We start from the raw sequence: 24,294 nt of genomic DNA on the forward strand, positions 1-24,294 counted from the left end.
GGCTATGTGGCAGTTAAAGTGATGACTTTCTTTGTTAACCGATTCACAGCACGCCAGTTAGGCCGGTGTAGTCGCTGGTTAGGCCCACGTGGCAGTAGCAAGGTTATAAATATCGTGCGGATATCTGGCCTGGTAGTCCTTATGTGTCTCACCAGTCGCATGTACCTCTCGAAGGCAGTAGAGGAGTTTGAGCGGCCACATCGTTAGTGCCAACATGCAGCACCAACTTGGTCACACCCCGAGGCACAAAGTCCATAAGATCCGCTATAGAGTCAATACTGGCACCCTGTTGACACACAAACACAGGAGAGTCTGGATTCCCAGGATTGAAGTGATTGGACAAATACCTGGTTTGAGAATCACCGATCACAGCCGATTTCGGACGATGCAAGGGGTACTTCCAAATAACAGGTCTTCCTGAAGTGCGAGCAGCAGCCATTGTAGTAGTAGTTGAAGGAGTGGTTGCCTTTGGTTGCCGTATAAGTATGGAGAGGTGGCACTTCAAGAAAACTTCATTTATTACGTCGACGTTTCGGTCAGAGCCTGACCTTTCTCAAGACGAAATGTTCGTGCATATTTCCGTGTTTATATGGACATCAAATGAGAGGGGAAAGAGGTGACAGAGCGAGAGAAGGAGCGGGAGCGGAAAAGTTTGCTTAGGGCCCATCAGGAGCGAGGAGTAACACGCCGCCGCCGACAGCGGAGTGCTTCGCGACAGAGCTTATACTTATGCGTCGGCTATTACGCATCGTTAAAATTCGTCGCTCTATTCTGTCCCGTAGGGCTGGACGAAGAGCCGGCTGAAGTTAGAAACAGCCGGTGTGCGATTCAAACAGGCTGACCGGAGGGGAAAAAAAGAGGGGGGGGGGGGTTAAGTGGGTGTCGGTGAGCGCTGTTGACGCGGCGTATTGTACTCCCCCAAGGCAAAGGCGGATTCCATCAGGGCAACTCGGCGACCTATCGGCGACACATAGCAATGCGGAACGCCCACCCGAGAACAACAACTCGACTCCCAGCAGCGCCTGCTTCCCATCACCGCAACGAGGGAAGCAGTGAGGCCTCTCCGGAACCTCAACCATTGGCCGAGGAACCAACATCCAAATACCGGTGCACGCCAGACGACACTACCGAGCTGAATGCTACCGGCCGCCCACAGGCTACAGAACACCTCGAAACCACCCCATCGCTGCAGGGACCCAGGACCAACGTCTGCACCTCATCGATGCAGGGACCGAAGATTAACGCCTGCACAACTCCAAACTACTAACATTTATGATCTCCGGAGGCATTGTGGCTCTGCTGGTCGCGCTCCCGCGGATTGATATAATGGCCGTGCAATCCACCCGATACCGTCGCCCTCAGGCTCTGCAGCGACTTCTTCACATAAAAATTCGTTAAGCTTTCTCAAAATTAGAAAATTGGTAGATAAGCGCGTACGGCATGACCTTCATGTCAAGACGCTCAAAACATATATAGAAGCTGGTGTTCCGCCGAGAGGCTTGCGCGTATCGCTGACTCCAGCTATGCATAATCTATCCCCGACTGAAATCATAACATGGAAAAACATTCTGAATTCGGCCTCACTGGATCTAACCAAATTATTAGCTGAACATTGTGAGAAGACGCTGCTGTCGCTGAGGGTCGAAGAACGTCGGGCTAGGGATATGGGTACTGTTTCCGCATCACAGGCCACTGAACTAGTTATTTTCGAAAGAAATCTAACTGATAATATAGCCGCTATGAATTCTAAAAAACTAACTCGCGATGGCATTACATCACACAGGGCATCAACTCACACAGACACTCCACCTGTACCAACATTAGGCTGCCACAATAAAAAACCAAGCTAACTCAACAAGCTTGCCCACACATCAAAAAGATTATAAGAATGCGGGCGAAGACGTCATCAACTTATCCGACACCGAACTCACCACGGATGAGCGCTCAGTATTGTCTCGCGGACTTACATTCTGTCCAAATAATGGAAGATACGCAGAATTTGCACTATTAAGGGACCTTGATAATTTTGCACGAAATTTACGCTTAGCAGAATTCTTCTCCAACCAATCACAGAATAGAAAACCAGAATTCCATCACGCCACAGGGAGACAGTGGACGCCGGACGCCCAGAGAGACAAACACTTAGATATATACATTGAAGCGGTACAAAGGGACATTATAGAAGCTTATAAGGCTAGTAAACGCGGCACCTCTAACTTGCCTAGAAAGGAGCATGAATCACTTTTAGTGCTAGGCAATCATGAGGACATTGTTATAAAACCAGCTGATAAGAGCGGTGGAATAGTCGTTCTCAACAAGGCGGACTACATCAATGAAGGCGTACGGCAATTGCAGGACAGGAAATTCTATAAACCCCTTGAATATGATCCAACAAAACAGCACAAAGAATTCATTACTGCGACCCTCCAGGACCATGCAAAAGAGGGTGCAATAGGCATCAAGCTCTGCCAATCACTCATTCCCGCTCGCGCCACACCTGGACGTTTCTACATGCTACCAAAAATACACAAAAAAGCGACCCTGGAAGACCTATAATATCAGGAACGGGGAATCTTACTGAACCAATATCTAGCTACATTGATTACTTGATTAGGGACTTTCCGCCTCGGCATCCATCGTACCTGCTTGACACAAACCACTTCTTGAGAGAAATTGAAAATCTTACAATAATGGAAGGTGCTTTTCTCGTCACACTAGACGTCACGTCACTATACACAAACATACCACATGATGATGGCATTCAGGCTCTTGTGAAATCCTACAGGGAAAATGCACCGCCCTCTTCTCCACGCCCGATTGTCCTTGAAACTCTAGCCAAGATCGTCCTCGAATTAAAGAGCTTCGAATTCGACAACCAATATTTTCTTCAAATAAATGGAACGGCGATGGGAACAAGAATGGCGCCGAACTATGCCAATATATTGATGCACGAGATCGAATCCAGTTTTCTGTCAGCATATCCCACGAGCCCCGCCTTCTATAAGCGGTACCTGGATGACATCTTTCTTATTTGGACGGGCAATGAAGAACAACTAATTAAATTTATTGATGCATTTAACAACGTTCATAAAAACTTTTCTTTCACGCATACTTATTCTAGAACTGACATTAACTTTCTTGATGTTAACGTAAGTGTGGAAGGGGGTAAACTGATAACTAGTGTTTACAGGAAGCCAACAGACGCGCAACAATACCTCCACATCAAGAGCTGTCATCCGTGGCATTGCAAAACCAGCATCCCATACTCCCAGGCACACCGATTTAGGAGAATATGCTCTGAAACAAAGGACTTCAAAGAGAACACGGACCGTCTACGTAACGTCCTTATAAAGCAGCATTATCCACCTCCAATCATCGACGACGCAATACAAAAAGCAGCGAATCTGAACGCGCACCAAATCCTACACAATCAGAACAAAGAAAGTAAAGGGGAACGAAGCAACCTAATTCTTACATTCACTAGTAACGCGCCGAATGTTAACTAAATTCTCAAAAAGCATTTCAATATCATTGAACAAAGCGACCGCCTCAAAAAGCTCTTCACTGTCCCGCCGCGGGTGGTATACAGACGCCCGAAAAATGTGAGGGACTATGTAGTACACTCTAAAACAAAAAGAACAGGACAAGTTGGCTGTCATCCCTGCGGGAAAAGTAGATGTCAGGTGTGCAAGCACATGCAAACAACGACGATAGCTGAAAGTACGCATGGTAATTTTACACACACCATACATGGTGACCTTAACTGCCATTCCCCAAACGTTGTCTACCTGTTGGAATGTGGAATCTGCGCTAAACAATACGTTGGACAAACTGATACACCTTTTCGAATCAGATTCAACAACCACCGCTCGCATGTGAACACACTACCGAACCTTCCCCTTTCCAAACATATTAAGTCAGAAGGTCACAGTTTCGATTCCATTAAAGTAACACTACACCAAGGAACTTTCCACTCTCAGAGAGAGCGTGAACAGCCCGTGAAGCATACTTAATACACAAATTGAACACCGTTGAACATGGAATAAGTGAACATCCGGGTGCTCTTCCTGTTTTACGTGCCTTAAAGCACAAATAGTACTTTAAATGAAACTAACATCAACCCAACAAAATACGCAGCAAAGATGCATGTGTAAGCCAATGCCTTCGGTGATCGTACCTGCAGTGTTTTTCACCCTTTCATGCGTGCCGTCTTTTACCTTCCCCTGCTTTGTATTGTGCAGCACTTGGAAAGAGCAGCAAGTGGAAGCCCGCCCTCCCTCTTCCTTCTTGCCCCTACCTTCTTTTTTTTTTCCTTCTGTAGATCCTTGACCGGAAGTCGCTAATGTCACTCAACGTGTTCGTTCTCGCTTTGGAAGCGGGCGTCGTTTCTCAGACAAACGAGCAGGCTCGGCAACAAGTCAGATGGTATACAAGACTCTTTCGGCATGGCCCAAAAGTACAATACGCCGCGTCAACAGTGCTCACCGACACCCACTTAACCCCCCCCCCGCTTTTTTCCCCTCCGGTCAGCCTGTTTGAACCGCACACCGGCTGTTTTTAACTTCAGCCGGCTCTTCGTCCAGCCCTACGGGACAGAATAGAGCGACGAATTTTAACGATGAGTAATAGCCGACGCATAATTATAAGCTCTGTCGCGAAGCACTCCGCTGTCGGCGGCGTCGTGTTACTTCTCGCTCCTGATGGGCCCTAAGCAAACTTTTCCCCCTCCCGCTCCTTCTCTCTCTCTGTCACCTCCTTCCCTTCTCATTTGATGTCCATATAAACACGGAAATATTCACGAACATTTCGTCTTGAGAAAGGTCAGGCTCTGACCGAAACGTCGACGTAATAAATGAAGTTTTCTTGAAGTGCCACCTCTCATACTTATACGGCAACCACTCCTTCAACTATATATGTATATATATATATATATATATATATAGATCCATGCGTTAAGTACAAATTTCATTGTCACAAACGGGTTATGACACACAGCAAACTACATGTAAGGCAATGAGAGGCTGTCATTGCCTTACACTTGCCTAGGCGGAGCCGATTTCACGTGGATCGTCATGAGCCGTGCTGCGCATGCACGGGTATCAGTGATGTCACACAGCTGGCTCACCGGAGCCGGTATCTCAAGCGCTCTCCGCCACTGCCGCGCGCGCCTCGCCGCTGCTGGCGTCGTAGTGGCGTCGTAGCCGCGGCAGACAAACTGGCGCCGGCGCGCGCGCAGACTCCACCGCCGCCGCTCTGGGCTTTCCAGAGGAATGGCGTCGTAGCATTGGCAGACGTATTGGCGCCATGGAGAAGGAGAGCGCAAATGCTGCTCGACGGCGCAGAAGAGCCGAGAAGCTTATCTCATCGGATCCCGAAGTATTTGCCTGGCAATTAGCAGTTCAGCGTACGAAGAATGAACTGAAGAAGGCTAATAATGCTAGACAATCTGGAAAGCTAAGAATAATCAGCTGAACTTTTGCTAACGCTACGTATATCCTGGCATAGCCGAGCTAAGCGACTGCAAATGTTTTTTTTTTTATTATGGATGGATGCGATGAGCGAGGCTTGGGCTAAAGCCGCCACCTCGCGCCGTAGGCCCTGAAAAATATTACTTTATTTGAAAACGCGTTGAACAATTCGGTCATAGGAATGGTGCAACCGCGCGATGCCGGGGCTAATCGCGGTACAATGTTATATCTCACTCTACCAATCCCAGACGGCGACTCCACCCGCGAACCAGGAGTACTGTGAGAGGAACGGGTGAGTGGTAAAAGGCGCGTTCGTGAAGCGTCCCGCACGTGTTACCGTCCGCCACCTTTGCATTTCCTTGACTTTAGACAATTGCATTTTCTTGCCTTTACAGAACTGCAGCTACACAAAATGCTTAGGCCTTATGAATTCTAATCTGGTCGTTGCTTCTAAGGGACCCCAAAATACCATTCAGTTCTGGTAGAGCGAAATCAAACTTCAAAGCCAGTACTTCCCGTTATAGGTGCTGACTGTTTATTGGTGTTGCAAACCAGGTGTGTGTTAATCAATACTTTATTGGCAGTTGCTATGTGTTTGAAAGTTAAAAGCGTCGACCATACATCAAGCAGAAAAATTGGCATATCTCACCTCTCTTTTAAAGGCACTTACCGCTCGTCTTTATAATAAGTTACGTAACCTTGTTTAAAAGATGCGACCATTTTATTCAAGCTGTGCACTTTTGTTTGGAGACACCACGGTTCATAACCATCAATTTTGACCATGTAGCTTCTTTTAACCAGATAAATTGTCATTCCAGTTTTATAAAACTGTAAGAGGAAAAAATAGCGAAGCTTGTACGAGGCCGCGCAAGGCTTCAAACAGCGTAGCAGGGCGATTCGGAAGATCAAACTGGTTGTTTCTAGGTTGTTTAGAGGCCTTAGATATGTGATGCAGGTTTTGCCTTGGTTGCTTCTAGGTCGTTTCTAGGCTTTATCTAGGCGATGCTAGGCTGTTTCTTCGTTGGTTCTCAGCGTAGAGAGGTTCCAGTTAACTCACAGACAGTCACAGACACGACACGAATGGCCAAACTGAGGAGGCAGAACGTCGCGTTGAAACCAAGCGTTCACGCCTATCATAGATCTACGGGCACGTCGTCGCCGGCGTAGGCCTTCCATTGCTTCAGGTCTTCTTGCAGCCGCCGTTGCCATTCCCATTCCTTAGTATTCTATCGTCGTACGTCTTCGGCTTGCCGCCGCCGCTTCGCAGCCATTTTATTGCGATAGAAATTATAGGGACAGTCTCGGCTGACTTTTGCCGTCGCTGTCGCCGCCGTCATGCACCGTATATATATATATATATATATCAAAGCGACAAAGGAAAATAATTCAGAAAAACTTTCCGACGCGCGGAACCGAACGGGCGACCTCTCCCTTAGCAGCACGCGGCATTAGACGGTTAGGCCACGAACAGTAACGTCTTTCAGCCTGCTAACGGCGAGCTGTTTGTATACACCATTGACTTCAGCATGCTTTCTTAGTCACCACATAGATGGTGTGAAGTGCGCGCATGACGCGCTTGAAAGATCGTCGCCCCGCTCCTGCGAACGCCGTTGATCTTCGCCCTACAGGGCGTGGTCGCCTTCGTCCGCTTATCTCGAGGAAAGAAGGGGGCGGCCGGGGGAGTGGAGAGGGGGGTTGTATGTCGTGTTCTTTCCCCGCGATGTCCGCGCTGAAGTCACCAAGCGTACGAAGGTCACTTCGCTCGCTACTGCGGCCGCGTTTGCGAAAGGAGCGCGCTGTTCAAACAGAAACTGTGACAGTTACTTCGCACTCGTCCTGTGTGTACCTGTTCATTTATTTTGTGCGTCCTGCTTTAAGTTTGAGCGGTGGGCTTCAAGTGTCGAGCTGTGACACATGATAGTTCGCGCTCGCCCTGTGTGCGTTCTTTTCGTGCGTCCTTTGGGTTCGAGCGACGCGCTGGCAATTTCGAGCTGAAATACTAATAATAATATCTGGGGTTTAACTTCCCAAAACCACGATATGATTATGAGAGACGCCGTAGTGGAGTCCCCATGGAGCACTAGGTAACAATACGTAGGCACCTCGAGCGCTGTAATTGGCGGCGCGGCATTACGTAGCGTGGGAGAGAAGTGGGGACACATCACCCGGTGAAGCCTGGAATGCACAATTTAAGTAGCTCTATATGCTTCCTTTATCAGCGCTGCAAGACATTCAAGTGTTTTATGTTTACACAGGGTGCTTGGCAGGTAACTGACTGTAATGGTTCTGCTATCTATTACTTCTGAATAAAACCATATGGATATGTCAAAGCTCTCTTAAGGTAGCTTTGACGTAGCTTTGACACCACCTTCGAGAAAAATATTTACAGTTACAGTCCAAAAGTTATAATAATAAATTTGGCTTGTGGGGCTGATGTAAATTTAAACTTTACAATGATGAAACTGCTAAAAATGTAAAAAAAACAAAATTTACAAAAATCGAAATGTGCCAAAATATGCATGTTGCGCCTACAGTAATAACTACAATATGGTTGGTGCGATTGAAACACAACTTGGCAGGTACGTAGTGGGGACACAATCCTGTGTATCTAACCTCCACGCACAACCCATCTCTAAGCTAAGGCGCGTTATCGTAAAAAGACTGAAAAAGTTTATATTTGACAGCTTTGTTTTGCACAAAATTGGCCATAGTACAAAACGTTACTGCTCGTTTTCAATACCTCCGCTTGAATGCACCGATAAACCTATACAGAAATAATACGCAAAACTATATGTGAAAATGTTTATCAGAAGGAAAGTTGTCACTGTTTGCGTAAGTGTAGGATGCAGAAATTTGTTTTGAGAAGAATGACTTTTAAGATTTGAATTGAATGTCCATATAATAAAGAAACATTCAATATGCCTGAAATTCGCTAGGTTCACTGATGGGTACCTCTTCTGAAGCGGCGCATTCTCCTTTTGAGCGAGCTGAAGTAGATATATTTTTCTAGCTCGTTTTGAGTCTCCAGCTGACTCTCATCTACGTACGCCACTGCAGCTCCATGCTTGGTATATTGATTCCATAACTTGCGTTGATGCTTCTTTTTCGTCCAATGCTTTGCCATATTTCATAGAGTACTATAACTTATTCTATGAAAATCGAGAACTAAGTCCAGGAGCTCGAAGTGGTGTACGAAAAAGCACTGACAGCCGAGTGAAAACGTGCCCAATCGAAACAACAGAGTGGCGAAGCAGTGTAGTGGAAATTTTCAAATAAATCGTAAACAGCATGTCCCGCAAGCTTTAAAATGTACTTAGACAACTTAGCATTACGTAATATGTATAAAGAAAAACATTTATGACGACATGGCAGGTGTTGTGGAATCAGAAACCATCAATTTCGGTTTCAAATCCATCTAAGAGGGGTTGGAAAATGGTCACAATTTTTGAACGGCTCAAGATAACTACATATTTCTTTTTGCTTAATATTCTTGAATAGACAAGGAGCTGGGAAATGCTCACTTAAAAAAATTCATTTTGAAAAAAAGAATGCGTTTTAGGAGGTGGTGGCCTATGTTAATGTTTCAATAGTTTTTCCGCATCCAATGCCCATGCAGGTGTTATGTGTTTTAAAGGCTGTGTGCGTTCCAGCATTCGTCGCATGCAACATGAAGGACTCCCTTCGTAATTTATGTGTTGTGAGACTGCCTAGAAGAAGCAGTTTGGAGTCCCGAGACTGGCAGATTGTTTCTTGTGTTTTATTTCCTTAAGGCCGCACTTATGGCCTATGGAGGTTTCCTGGGCATTACAGCGCGCAGCTAGATACCTGTTTTAATATTTGCACGAATTTTATTGTCGTAAAGCAAGCTATCTCTTAAACATGTTTTGACAATTCCCATAAAATGTGTGGAAGGGCTCTTGACTACCAGCCTCCTCGCCCAAATCAGACAGTGTCCGCGAGCGATTTTGTCCTCCGTAGAAGATAGAGTAAAATTAAACAAAGAAGCCTGTACATGCGTTATCAAACGCAAAAATTGACCATCGGTGACGTCCACTCGAGTGATGCAAAAATTACCATCATATGATGATGCAACAATATTTGTTCATCATCACGTCACTGTTACGTCACACAATGATGTCATCACATTGCATCGTCGCTTGGTCAAATGTGGACCGATCCCGGAGGCAGTGCAAAATCATGTGAGGTGCAAAAATTTTGCGGTTCCGCCGATCCAGAAGACAGTGCAAGACTGCATTGGCCGCAGAAAGCCTTCGCGAGGAGGGGAGGAGGATCTTTCAATGCAATTGCATAAGAAGAAAAGATGACGAAGGTCGCTTTCGCATTTGAGTCGTCTTTGGCGAATTCATAAGGCACCACGTTGCTTTTGTCTTCTAGTACCTCCTGTGTATCTTCCGTTTATTTTAAATGCGAAGCATTTCCTGGCGAACTTCTACGACTTTGAGCATATCTATCTATCTATCTATCTATCTATCTATCTATCTATCTATCTATCTATCTATCTATCTATCTATCTATCTATCTATCTATCTATCTATCTATCTATCTATCTATCTATCTATCTATCTATCCGCCTACGAAATTGTGCTCTCCTGGCCGTTTCATTCATGGGGTGTATACCAAAATTGTTATGGCATAGCATGACTGTGCGACAAACAGAAATGACTGGTCATAACACGAAAATCATGATATACATGTCATGTACAGCATGATTTACATGCCACAGTCTTCGAGCTCTTGCGGCCGCTTCTTTCATTTGATATATATCAAAATTGGTATGGCTTGACAAGAGGGTATTGCGAACATAAATAACAGGAGTTATGAAAATCGTCACACGGATGTCATGTACAGCATGACTTACGTGCCACGCTCATGCTGCACTGGCAGACGTTTCGATAGTTCGGTATGCGCAAAACTTCGTATTGCGCGACGTCACAGTGTGACGAACGTAAATACCAGGAGTTAATATGAATATCATGACACATATGTCGTGTACAGCATGACTTGCGTGCCACGCTCATTGTGTGCTGGCTGCCGTTCGCTAGCTCGATATACACCAAAATTAGTATTGCGCGACATGACTGTGTGACGAACATAAATAACAGGATTTAGTGTGAAAATCATGATGACATGCATGTCATGTACATTATGACTTACGTGCCACGTTCATGGTGCGCTGGCGGCCGTTTCGATAGCTTGATATAGACCAAAATTGGTAGTGCGCGACATGGCTGTGTGACTAACATAAATAACAGGAGTCAATGTAAATATCGTAACATGCATGTCATGTACAGCATGATTTACGTGCCATGCTCATGGAGCACTGGCGGCCGTTTCGCTAGCTTGATATACACCAAAATTGGGTAGTGTGTGACATGACTGTCTGACGAACATAAATAACAGGAGTTAATATGAAAATCATGACACACATGTCATGTACAGCATGACTTACGTGCCATGCTCATGGTGCGTTGGCGGACGTTTCGCTAGTTTTATATACACCAAAATTGGTATTGCGTGATGAGACTGTGTGGTGAACACAAATAATAGAAGTTAAGATGAAAATCATGGCGCGCATGTCATGTAGGGCATGATTTAGACGCCACGCTCCTGGTGTGCTCGCGGCCGTTTTGTTAACTAGATATATACCAAAAGCAGTATGGCATGGCAGGAGTGCGTGTCGAATATGACGCATCGTGTGTATATATATATATATATATATATATATATATATATATATATATATATATATATATATATATATATACATACCAGATTTTACATGCATGCATTCGTGACAAACTCGCGCCATATAGTGAACTAGATGTCACGATATGATTGACATCGTTTGCCTCAATGACAAACAAGACGATATATGCAGCTCTTTGATGGCTGCTTCGCATTACATCGATTCCCACATTGCGTGGGATCTGTCGGCTTTTTCTTTGTAAAACCAACACGTTTTTTTGGGCTTTATTGGAAAAAACGGGATTTAGTACACCTTATTATTAAAAGTAGCACTGTTGAAGGTCGAGGTTAATCAATGCGGAGCGTAACGCAGCCCGTAGGGGGTATGTGTCACAGAAATTTGGCAAGCTCCATTACTCAACCCTCACCACTAAAAATGAAGCTGTCTGCAACAAGCCTAGCGGGTATGCGCCAAGAAGCTGCTATCGGATATGTGGCACTGAAGTTGGGCAAGCCACACTACTCATCCCTGGTCCACTCGAAAATAAACAATCTGTCTGTAAGGATCCTAGAGGGTATGTGCCAAGGAGTTCCTAGCGCCCATGTGAACCGAAAAGTTGAAGCAGCATCTCTGACTTCACGTCGCGAAGACTGGTCAAACAGTGGTGGTGGTGTACTATTTATTACGCCCAAAAAGAGGTGATCAGCAGTGCAGATGGTGGCACAACTACTATACAGCAAAGTTAGGCAAGGAAATAGTAAAATGATGCCCAGCTCCACAGCTTAACCAGCCCTCGCGAGGTTAAGTCAGTGAAGCTGCTTCAAATTTTCCCCATGGTGTTGCTTTTCTTGTCCGTCGCACTCCCTTGCACCACTAGCTGCCATAGCAAACAAAATAGCGAAACTGTAGCTTTGACTGGCATTAAAAAAGGTGTATGAAGTCTGTGCTCAACATTACACCTTTTTGAGTAGTACAGTGCTTGGGGCAACGACACCCACCGTTTCAGGTGATTTTAATGCGATGGCTTTAAAGAGCTCGTTTCGCAGAAATTCCGCTGTAGGTGTCGGCGTCGGTGACGGCGTCGTTGCTTGTGAGCGAAGTATCTTCTCTGTGACAAAAAATTGAGAAATATTGAAATAAAATAAATAATAAAGAACTTTGGTTTCGAGTGAAAATCGACGCTAGGCCGTCTGCGTGGCAAGCAGTTGCTCCACCACACACAAAAAAGAGCCAAGTTATTTCTTGAAGCTCCTTCGAGGAAAAAAAGCAATAGGAATGTCATGTATTAAAAGGAGTCTCCTTAACCGATATAATATTGCGTGGCGGACGTGTAGAATCGTGTCAAGCGTCAAAACATGTGGATTGGACAACGAGGGGATGTTTCAAAGACCCACGCACTAAAAATCGCTCAGACAAAGCATCAGCAAATTGAACAGCTTCGTAGGTTCACGTGTTGCCCTACGGGGGATTCGCAAAAGGAATAGCTGTGGTGTAATGGACACTTACGCCACTGTACTTGCAGTAGACATCTTACGAGACTGAAATGGCCAATGATATGCCGACAGTGGTGCGTTGCCTTACGTCACGGTTGACGCATGCACCCAGAACCGAAGGCAGGTTAGCACATGAGAAGGCGAGTCCTATCTCTTCTGTGTTTCTCATTTTTCAATACTTCGAGCAGGACGTTCTTCTAAAGTAAGTGCTCAATCCTTTCTGGATCTGTTCAGTTTTGTACTAGAGTGCTTGAGAAATGAGAAAGGTGCACGTGCATTGTATATTTACTTTGCTATGAGTTAGACCCGTTGCGGTGGTTTAGTGACTGCTGATTTAAAAGCCGAAGGATTGTATCCTGGCCGCGGCGGCTGCATTTCAGCGTTGGCGAAATGCTAGAGGCCCGTGTATTTAGATTTAGATGATTGAAATTTCCAAAGCCTTCTACTACGTCGTCCCTTGTAATCATATCGTGGTAGTGGGACGGGAAACCCCGCAAATATTATTGCCACGTGCGTTTCTTATTATCACTTTTTTGTATTCGGTTTTCGCCCACAAAGACTGTCAGCAACGCTCAGCGCAAATCGCGCATCATTGTGCGAGAAGCTTCGCGATTGCTGTAGATCCTTTTGTTAAGATTGCGCGCAAGACGCGAACACTCGAGCGCGACAACCAGCGATAATGCTGGAATATTCGACGGCACATGTATAAATACCGACGCTCTTCAACGCTTGTCACTTGATCGACGGCCGACGCTCTGTTCGCCGCTATCAGTGCATACCGTGTGTATTGCTGTAAATTAACTTTCCGTTTCTCGGCGCCGCCACAGATAGAGTCACTGTATATGCTACCTTTAGGTAGCAGAGTTGCGCATAGGTCCGGCTAGCAACCACAGCTATGCGGTGAAGTCGCACTTCGTTTTTGCAGGCGACATGCCTACCGTGTCGCCGATTAACCTGTCTGGCGTGTCGAAGACCGGCGATAAACATTGGCTGTCGATGGCTAGTGTTAATTCAGTTCGCTGCAGCGGCGGTGTCGAGAAATAAAAAAAAATTGGCCCAAGCGGCAGCTTCTCCGCAATGCATGGTTGCTAGCGGCGTTGGAAGACAGATGCGCAACTCTGCTACCTAAAGGTAGCATATACAGTAACTCTTGCCACAGACACCCCACCGCCCACCTGTCGGCCAGCGCTACGCGCCAAGGAAGGCCGACATTTGGCGCGCCCCTGACAACCGCCCGCTCTGCAACCACTGCGGGGAGGCCGGCCTCACGTACCGCTGCTGCGAGTACCGACAGGTGTGGCTACGCGGCTTTGCAGTCAACGCGCCGCGCCTGCAGCCAGGTGAACAGCCTCGCGACATCGACTGCCTCACCCGAACACAGTGACAAAAACGACGACCTTACCGCTCGCCGTAGTCCGGCTGCTACATGTCACCGCACCGCCGGCAGTACACTGGCTCAAACCGGGGCCGTTCGCCTAGCCTGTATCCGAGAAACTAAGGGCAGCAACCGATGGAGGTGCGCTTGCTGTACGACGAAATGCCGATGATCCTCCGTGGCCGCCGACGACGACAACGCGACGAGACCTGCAGAACACGACGCGAAGCAGACGAAGCCCTGCCGACGAAATCTCGCGGACCGAAGAAAATCCGATGACGCAACGTGGAAGCAGCAGAACAAACCGACACAGCCGTGACACAACGCCGCGACCCAACCTCAATGCAAGACGACGAACTAGCGACCTCGACGTTCTCATGGACGGTCACAATGTCACCGCTCTCGTTGACACTGTGGCAAACTATTCCGTCGTCAGTGGGCCATTCGCCACTAAACTAAAGAAAGTAAAGACCACTTGGAGTAGGCCCGAAATCAGGACAGCTGGATGCCACCTGATAACGCCGATTGCTGTCCGCACAGCGAAGGTCTCTGTTATTAACCACATTTATCCCGCAAGCTTCGTAGTCCTACAGCATTGCTCAAGAGATGTCATCCTTGGTATGGAATTCTGTGCCTCGATGGTGCAGTTGTCGACCTGAGATCCAAGTCGATAACAATGACTACTGAAAAAGGACTACCACCATACACGCCGCCAGGGAAGCACGCCTTGAATGTGCTAGAAGACCAGGTCACCATTTCCCCTCGCTCCAGCGTCATCGTTTCCGTCGGCACTCAGAAAGTAGCAGATTTGGAAGGCGTCGTTGAAGGCGACCAACACCAGTTGATTAACCGCGAGATTTGCGTCGCAAGAGGAATAGCAGAGTTGCGGGAAGGCAAAGCAACAGTGATGTTCACAAATTTTAGCAACGAGTATAAGCACGTGAACAAAGGCAGGACAGTCCCCTACCTCGAAGAAATTGTGGAAGCCACCAATGCTTTCGCCCTGATCGATTCTTCCGAGCCTCCGCCGACGAACCAAGCTCCTGAACCAGCTTTCGACGTCAATTCTAGCCTTCCGAAGCATAAGCAAGAACAGCTCAAAACAATATACTCTTGTAATACAAGGACTGCTTTTATTGCAATAGCAAATATATGGACAGTCTCGGCTGATTTTCGCCGTCGCCGCCGTCATGCACCGTATATGTATATGTCAATATATATACATATATATCTGAAAGCCACAAAGAAAAATAATTCAGAAAAATTTTCCGACGCGCGGAATCGAACGGCGACCTCCCGCTTTACAACGCGCGGCGTTAGACGGTTAGGCCACCAACAGCACCGTTTCAGCCTGCTAACGGCGAGCTATTTGTATACACCACTTACATCAGCATGCTTTCTTAGTTACCACATAGATGGCGCGATGTGCATGCCTGGCGCGCTTTAAAGATCGTCACCCCGTTCCTGCGAACACCGTTGCTTTTCGACCTAGAGGGCGTGGTCGCCTTCGTGCGCTTAGCGGCCGCGTTTGCGAAAGGAGCGTGCTGATCAAACAGAAATAAGTAACAACTGTGACAGTTAGTTCGCGCTTGTCCTGTGTGTACCTGTTCGTTCGTTTCGTGCGTCCTGCTTTATGTTTGAGCTGTGCGCTTCAAGTGTCGCGATATGACGCATGATAGTTCGCGCTCGTCCTGTGTGAGTTCTTTTCGTGCATCCTTTGGGCTCGAGCGACGGGCTGGTAATTTCGAGCTGCTTTCAGTTCTTCGCGTTACATTCCATTTTATTGCTATCGCATTCATTGCTTCGCCGTCACGGCGAAACTGTGACTTTTCGTCGTCGTCAAGAATTCGGCAGACCCCAGCCGCAAAACATCGCATCATTACAGTGGAAAGTGCCAGACCACTCCGTCAGAGCCCGCACAGAGTTTCGATGCGAGAACGCAAGGCCGTAAAGAAACAAGTCGACGAAATGCTCCGCGATGACATAATCCAGTTTTCATAGAGTCCACGGGCGTCACCCGTAGTGTTAGTGAAGGAGGATGGGACCCTACGTTTCTGCGTCGCTTCTTGTCGCCTGAACAAAATCACAAAGGACGTGTATCCTCTCCCACGGATAGACGACGCCCTGGATCGACTCCACAGCGCGATGTACTTTTCGTCTATGGACCTCAACACCGGCTACTGGCAAATAGAAGTCGACGAGAGAGACCTGAGAGAAGACTGCCTTTTTAAGACCAGACGGCCTGTTTGAGTTCAAGGTCATGCCCTTCGGTCTTTGCTCGGCCCCTGCGGCTTTCCAACGAGTCATGGCTACAGTATCAACAGGCTTGAACTGGCAAACTTGCATTGTTTAGTTGGACGACGTCGTTGTGTTTTCCCAGAACTTCGACGAGCACCTCCAGCGCCTTAAATCCGTACCTCAAGCAATCAAGATATCCGGGCTCACCCTGAAGCCAGAAAATTTCCGCTTCGCGTACAATGAGCTCTTGTTTTTTGGTCACGTGATCAGCAAGGCTGGAGTGCGCCCAGGCCCGCAGAAAACAGCTGTCTTCGCAATTTTCCCGCCACCCACCAAGAAGAAGGCCGTGCGCCGATTTCTCGGCTTGTGCGCCTATTAGGAACGCTTTGTCAAATACTTTTCACGGATCGCTTGGCCACTAAGGCAGCTCACGAAGACCGACGTCGAATTCAGTTGACAAACAACAAATATGCCGATACGGAGATTCACAGCGATGCAAGCAGCGTAGGACTCGGCGCCGTCCTTGTGCAGCGGACGGACGGAGGGACTGGAAAGGGTTATCATTTATGCTAACCGGGCGCTGTATAAGGCAGAGGCCAACTAATCCACCACAGAAAAAGAGTGCCTCGCCACCATCTGGGCTACGTCAAAATTTCGCGCCTACGTCTACGGTAGGCCCTTCAAAGTTGTGAGCAAACATCACGCCTTGTGTTGGCCAGCTACCTTGAAGGACCCTTCAGGTCGCCTCGTACGGTGGAGCCCAAGACTTCAAGAATTCGACATTACCGTCGTGTACAAGTCCGGAAGGAAACACTCCGACGCCGACAGCTTCTCGCGCCCCCACCCACCAACACCCGACGACCAGGAAGATGACAGCTTCTTGGGAGCCATAAGTGCCGACAACTTCACCGAACGACAGGGGGCCGACCCGGAACTGAGGGGTCTAGTGGAATACCTGGAGGGCAGGACCATCGTTGTCCCAAAAGCATTCAGGCGAGGATTGGCATCATTTTCCTTCAAAAACAACGTCCTCGTAAAGAACTTCTCTCCGGCCCGAGCCAGCTACCTTATCGGTTAACCTTCGGGACTGCGACCAGAAATTTTGCATGACCTGCACTATGACCCCACGGCTGGACACCTCGGACTTTCCCGCATGCTCGCAAGAGTACAGGAAAAGTACTGCTGACCGTGCTTTACCACCGACGTCACTCGCTACGTCAGGACGTGCCGAGACTGTCAGCGACGGAAGACACCACCCACAAGACCAGCAGGCTTCCTTCAGCCGGTCAAGTTTCCTCGGCGACCATTCCAGCAAATCGCCACGCACCTCCCGAGGCAGTTCCCAACGTCGACTTGCGGAAATAAATGGATCGTCGTGGCTACCGAATACCTCATCCGCTACGCCGACGCAAAAGCCCTGCCCAAAAGGCAGTTCCGCTGAGGTAGCCAACTTCTTCGTTGAGAGCATTGTCCTTCGACGTGGCGCCCCAGAGGCTCTCATCACCGACAGAGGCACGGCGTTTAGGCTCACCTAACTCAGGCGATATCGGAATACAGCCACACAAGCAACCGCCGGACCCCCGCGTACCACCCTGAGACCAACATCCTGACCGAGCGTCCGAATAAGACCATCGCCGACATGCTGGCCATGTACGTCGACGTCGAACCCAAGACGTGGGACGCCATCCTTCCGTATGTGACCTTCGCGTACAACACGGCCGTAAATGAAACGACGCAGATGACGCCATACAAGTTGGTCTACGGACGGAGCCCGGCAACGACGCTGGACGCCTTGTTACCAAACGCGACCGACCAGGAAAACATCGACGTGACCTCCAACCTGCAGTGCGCCGAAGAAACACAACAGCTCGCCCGCCTACGGATCAAGAACCAGCAGACGACTGACAGCCGCCACTACAACCTTCGACGACGCCACATGGAATACCATCCCGGTGACCGTGTATGGGTATGGATGCCAATACGCCGACGGGGACTTAGTGAGAAGCTTCTTCGACGATACTTCGGACCGTACAGGGTGCTTCGACGCCTCGGCGCACTCGACTACGAGGTTTTCCCTGACGGCATTGCGAACTCTCATCGGCACCGTGCGCGACCTGAAGTCGTGCATGTCGTGCACCTCAAGCGATATTACGCGCGTTAGTGCATCTGATGACTGTACATTTGCTTTATTATTGTACTTTCTTGCATGTGCTTATTGTTTGTTGTACTATCTTGCTTGTGCTTGTTGTTGTACTTTCTTCCTTTATTGCTGGTATTTATTGTTGCATGCATTGGCCAACCCCCCCCCCCTCCTCGTGTTCTGTTTTAAGCATCGGGACGATGCTTTTTCAGAGGGGGGCATTGCCACGGGCGTTTCTTATCATCACTTTTGTTGTATTCGGTTTTCGCCCACAAAGACTGTCAGCAACGCTCAGCGCAAACCGCGCCTCACTGTTTGAGAAGCTTCGCGATTATTGTAGATCGTTTCGTTAAGATTGCGCGCAAGACGCGAACACTCGAGCTTATTTTAGAGCTTGCGCGACAACCAGCGATAACGCTGGAATATTCGACGGCACATGTATAAATGCCGACGCGTTTCACCGCTTGTCACTTCATCGGCGGCCGACGCTCTGTTCGCCACTACCAGTGCATACCGTGTGTATTGCTGTAAATCAACTTTCCGTTTGTCGGCCACAAGTTCGGCCAAATAAAGAGCTCCATCTTGGACACGTTGCCTGCGGTCTTCGTCGAGGTCACGACCACGTGACATTATATATGTTGTGAGGTAGGATTCTATACGCCTTCGTAGACTACGCTAGCCATAAAAAATCGTTTGCCTCACTGACAGTGGTACATACAGGCAGTATTTCATGATAAATTGAAGTTTTACTGTAAAACTATAACACAACCTAAGAAATGTGCGCCAGAAGGCGACGTCTCCTAGTAGACCAGACCAGAAGTAAGCTGATTCAGTCTCTAAGCCCTTGTCAAGGCTTCATGGCGTCATGTGCCAACGTAGAAAAGGCATCGCGACAGCGTTGCCACTATGATATAGCGATTACTTGTTCTTGTGTAAGATAGAGAACGGCATAAAAAGATATTTTTTGAGAATATTGCACCTCCGCTCCCGTATGCTAAAGCATGTCTTTAATTGCGCGTTTAAACCACATATGACAGCACGATAGAATAGAATTATTGTATTTCTAGCTTCAAGAAAAATTGGACATAAAAAGCTTAATCTCTGCCATGAAATATAGCTATATACATATGAAATATAACTATCGAATAATTGAGACCACATTTTAGAATTGAACGCACCTTCTTAATTTTTAAAAGGAACTGAAACGCTATAAAACGTATTTTAGATTTGACGCACTATACAATGCTCAATAAAACGATAACACAAAATTACATTTTCTATAAACTTCGCAAGTTTCATTTCATTTCACATTCTTACCTGCAACCAATCATTGTAATCTGGTCTTCCCCGGTAGTCGAAGTCGGCAGATACGAATGGAAAAAGATATACAAGGGAGACGAATATCATATCAGCTCTCAGAATGCAATTACTTCAGAAAGTGACGGCGAATCGTTGAGGCCTCTTATATACTGAATTAAGTACTACGTCAATGCAGAATGTTGAGTCTGCTCGATCTTGACACAAAAACTTTAGCTGTTCCTAACGCGATGTTTCGTTAGAAAACCATATGTTTTTCAAATATTGCCTTGAGCGGTTACCCTTTCTTTCATGGTGATGGATGCGTCACTGGTGGTGACGTAAAACGCTCGGTATTGTTCGTGCCACAATGCGTATAAAATATCTCTCTCTCTCTCTTATATATATATATATATATATATATATATATATATTGTCACGGTGTCGTGACGTCGATAAGACAGCAGTCAGCGTGTTCAAGATGAAACTCGTTATTTGGCCGAACTTGTGTCCGGGAAAACTAAAACTACAGCAATACACGCTGTACACTTACAGCGGCGAACAGGGCATTGGCCGTCGAAAAACTGCTCATGGCTGGGACGCGCCGTCTCTTATACATCATGCATCGAACTTTCAAGCCTTATCACTGGCGTATGCGCAAGCTGTGGAATAATCTTGACTATTCGCGTCATGTGCGCAATCTTGACAAAATATTCTATTACAACCTGGAATGATCCCAGACATTCTGGCGCGGCCCGCGCAATACAGCGATCACACGTGCAACGGACCAGTTAAACAAACATAGCACATGAAGAGCGCGTGGCATTGCCCCCCTCTGGAAAAGCATCGCCTCGATGGTTAAAACAGAAAATAGAACTGAAAACATCAATACACTACAAAGGAAATATACTAAAGCGAGCAAAAAGTGGAGTCCCACGGGTTCCTCAACGCGCATGGAAAGGCTTCAGGCCAACCACATGCACGACCTCGGGGCGTGCCCGGCACCGCTGAGAGTTCGCCTTGCCGTCGGGGATAACCTCGTAGTTGATTTCTCCGAGACGTCGAAGTATCCTGTACGGCCCAAAGTATCGTCGAAGAAGCTTCTCGCTAAGTCCGCGTCGGCGTATTGGCGTCCAGACCAAGACACGCTCGCCAGGCTGGTATTCCACGTGGCGGCGTAGAAGGTTGTAACGACGGCTGTCGGTCTTTTGCTGGCTCTGGATGCGCAGACGGGCGAGTTGTCGGGCTTCTTCGCCGCGCTCAAGGTAGACGCTGACGTCGAAGCTTTCTTCGTCTGAGACATTAGATAGCATGGCGTCAAGCGGCGTTGCCGGGCTCGTTCCGAAGACCAACTTGTAATGCGTCATTTGCGTCCTTTCTTGCACGGCCGTGTTGTGTGCTAAGGCCACGTACGGAGGTATGGTATCCCACGTGTTGTGTTCGACATCGATGTACATGGCCAGCATGTAGGCGATGGTCTTGTTTAGCCGCTCTGTGAAGCCATTGGTCTGTGCGTTGTATGCTGTGCTTCGGCGGTGACTTGTTTGGACATATTTCAATATTACCTGAGTCAGGTCAGCAGTAAATACCGTACCTCTGTCTGTGATGAGGACGTCTGTCTGTGGCGCCATGATGAAGGAAAATGTTCTCAACGAAGAACTTGGCTACCTCGGGGCACTGCCTTTGGGCAGGGCCCTTGACTCGGCGTAGCGTGTGATGTAGTCGGTAGCTACAATGATTCATTTGTTTCCGGAAGACGACGTCGGGAACGGCCCGAGTAAGCCCATTCCGATTTGCTGGAACGGCCGGCGAGGAGGCTCGATTGGTTGCAGAAGTCCGGCTCGCCTAGCCTGCGGCCTCTTCCATCTCTGACAATCTCGGCAAGTCTTTACGTAACTAGCAACGTCCGTGGCAAGGCGTGGGCAGTAGTACTTTTCCTGTATTCTTGGAAGCGTGCGGGAAGCGTGCGGGGTCGTCGTGCAGGCCCTGAAGGACTTCTGGTCACAATGCAGAAGGCACCACGATAAGGTACTTCGCGCAAAGTGTTGAGAAGTTCTTCTTTTGGAGAACGCCGCTGAGTAAGAAAAACGGCGCCAGTGCTCGCTTGAACACTTTCGGAACGACGGAGGTGTTGCCGTCGAGGTAATCCCTAAGGCCTCTGAGTTCCGGGTCGGATCACTGTTGTTCAGCGAAGTCGACGGCCCTTATAGTTCCAAAGAAGCAGTCATCATCCTGGTCGACTTGCGGCGGCGCGTCCGCGAGGGCACGAGACAGGCAGTCGGCATCAGAGTGTTTTCTTCCGGACACGTAAACGACGTTAATGTCGAATTCTTGAAGTCTCAACTCGATCGTGCTAGACGACCTGAAGGGTCATTCAAGTTAGGTAGCGAACACAGGGCGTGGTGGTTGCTAACAACTTTGAAGGACTTGCCATAAAGGTAGGGGCGAAACTTTGATGTCGCCCAGATTATGGCAATGCACTCCTTTTCTGTTGTAGAATAGTTGGCTTCCGCCTTTGATAGCGACCGGCTAGCACAGCTGATTACCCTTGCCAATCCGTCAGTCCACTGCACAAGAACGGCGCCGAGCCCCACACTGCTTGCGTCAGTGTGTTCTTCTGTCTGGGCGTATTCGTCGAAATGCGCAAGTATCCGAGGCGTCTGCAGGCGTCGTTTCAGTTCTTGAAATGCCTCCACTTGTACCGTTCCACACTTCAACTCCACGCCACGTCGACGAAGACAGCAGTCGGCGTTTTCAAGATGAAACTGTTTATTTGGCCGAACTTATGGCCAGGAAACGGAAAGTTAATTTACAGCAATACACACGGTATGCACTGATAGCGGTGAACAGAGCGTCGACCGTCGATCAACTGACAAGCGGTGAGGCGCGTCGGCATTGATACATGTGCCGTAGAATATTCCAGCGTTATGGCTGGTTGTCGCGCAATCTCTAGAATAAGTTCGAATGTTCAAGTATTGCGCGCAATCTTAACGAAATGATCTACAATAACCGCGAAGCTTCTCGAACAATGAGGCGCGGTTTGCGCTGAGCGTTGCTGACAGTCTTAGTCGGCGAAAACCGAATACAGCATAAGTGATGATAAGAAACACACGTGACAATATCACTACACATTAAGCAGTACTTCTGTGAAGACACATTTCACTTGCGGCAGCTGCTACCAGCAGCCCACCCTGACACGTGGGTGGCAAGCGGCAAACCACCGCCACCCCTACCAGAGACCAGCCTGGAGTGAAGCGAGTGGTGGTTGCTGCTTCGCCTGCGGACCGTGAGTGCTTGGCCTGCGGCACGCATGTTTTCCACGGGTCGCTGCTCATTGCCTGCGTGCCGTAGATGCGGCGACAACGAAACGCTGCAACATATAATTTGCTCCTGCCCTGTCTTGGCCACTGAACGATGCTTGATGGCACACCGCTATCGCCTCCTTGGTCTCCCTGCGACAACGATGGAGGACTTCCTTTTTCCCGCACGGTCGAAGCTACAAGCCCTGCAAGCCTTCCTCGAGTTTATAGACGCTTTATAGACGAATTCTTTGGCTTCGTGCTCCCGCGTTCGTTGAAAAGACACTCTTGCCATGCTACTCACGCCTTTGTATCTTCTCTTCTTCTTCTATAATCTTTACTTCCTCTTCCCCGTCGCTAATGGCATTGGGCCGTGCCCCCAAGACGGGAGGCAGAAAATAGCGTCCCTTTTCATTTCTTCTTCTTTCATGCACCACTCTCTCTCTCTGCGCAGCCTAAGATACACTAGCACTTTTAAATGCGAAGCATTTCTTAGCGAACCTTCGGCACTTTGAGCGTTTCTATATACGTATCTATCTATCTATCTATCTATCTAGCCGCCTACGTCTGGGTGCTCTCATGATCGCCTCCTTAACTTGGTGTAGAACCCCGCCACGGTGGTCTAGTGGTTATGGCACTCGACTGCTGACCCGAAGGTCGCGGGATCGAATCCCGGCCGCGGCGGCTGCATTTTCGATGGAGGCGAAAATGTTCGAGGCCCGTGTACTTAGATTTAGGTGCACGTTAAAGAACCCCAGGTGGTCGAAATTTCCGGAGCCCTCCACTACGGCGTCGCTCATAATCATATGGTGGTTTTGGGACGTTAAACCCCAGATATTATTATTAACTTGGTGTAGACCAAAATTTGCATGGGAGGGTAAGAGGAGTTAACGAATATGATTGCCGGGTCATGACATGAATAACGTTAAAATCCTGTCGCGTACGTCGTCAAACCCTTTCCACTAGACATGTGTGGCACATACCCGTTTGCCACGGGCCGCGGTGTACGGGTATGCGCCACAGGTGTTTGACAGTTTGTACCTACCCAGGAACGGAGAGAACAGACATTGGTAACTTAAATGCTACAGTGTTAAGGAAAACCAGCGTCGGCAGCGTTGACTCAACGAGTGGAAAGAATGAAAGTTACGATCCTAGCAGGAATCGAACTCACGCATTCTGCGTGGCAATAAGGTATTCTACCACTGAGCCAGGCCAGGTCTATAAATATTGGTTTTGAAAAACAGCCTACGCAGGCGTAATATCGGTGCAACGTCAATT

The 24,294-nt window shown here is 48.0% G+C and overlaps 1 protein-coding gene across 2 annotated transcripts in view; it reads right to left on the reverse strand.

Moving 5' to 3' along the window:
- Positions 1–19,841, reverse strand: part of LOC119402887 (uncharacterized) — a 34,462-nt gene extending 14,621 nt beyond the window's left edge. For both annotated transcript variants that reach the window (XM_037669930.2, XM_037669929.2), the window contains exons 1-2: positions 19,739–19,841; positions 6,139–6,296 (exon numbers count right to left, since the gene is read on the reverse strand). In XM_037669930.2, coding sequence (XP_037525858.1) covers positions 6,139–6,296; positions 19,739–19,828 — 248 coding nt within the window. In that variant the 5' untranslated portion in view covers positions 19,829–19,841. The remainder of the gene's footprint in view (positions 1–6,138; positions 6,297–19,738) is intronic.
- Between the last annotated feature and the right edge of the window lie 4,453 nt (positions 19,842–24,294).

Source organism: Rhipicephalus sanguineus, chromosome 8 (genome assembly GCF_013339695.2).
Source record: "Rhipicephalus sanguineus isolate Rsan-2018 chromosome 8, BIME_Rsan_1.4, whole genome shotgun sequence".
In the NCBI taxonomy this organism is placed as follows: domain Eukaryota; kingdom Metazoa; phylum Arthropoda; class Arachnida; order Ixodida; family Ixodidae; genus Rhipicephalus; species Rhipicephalus sanguineus.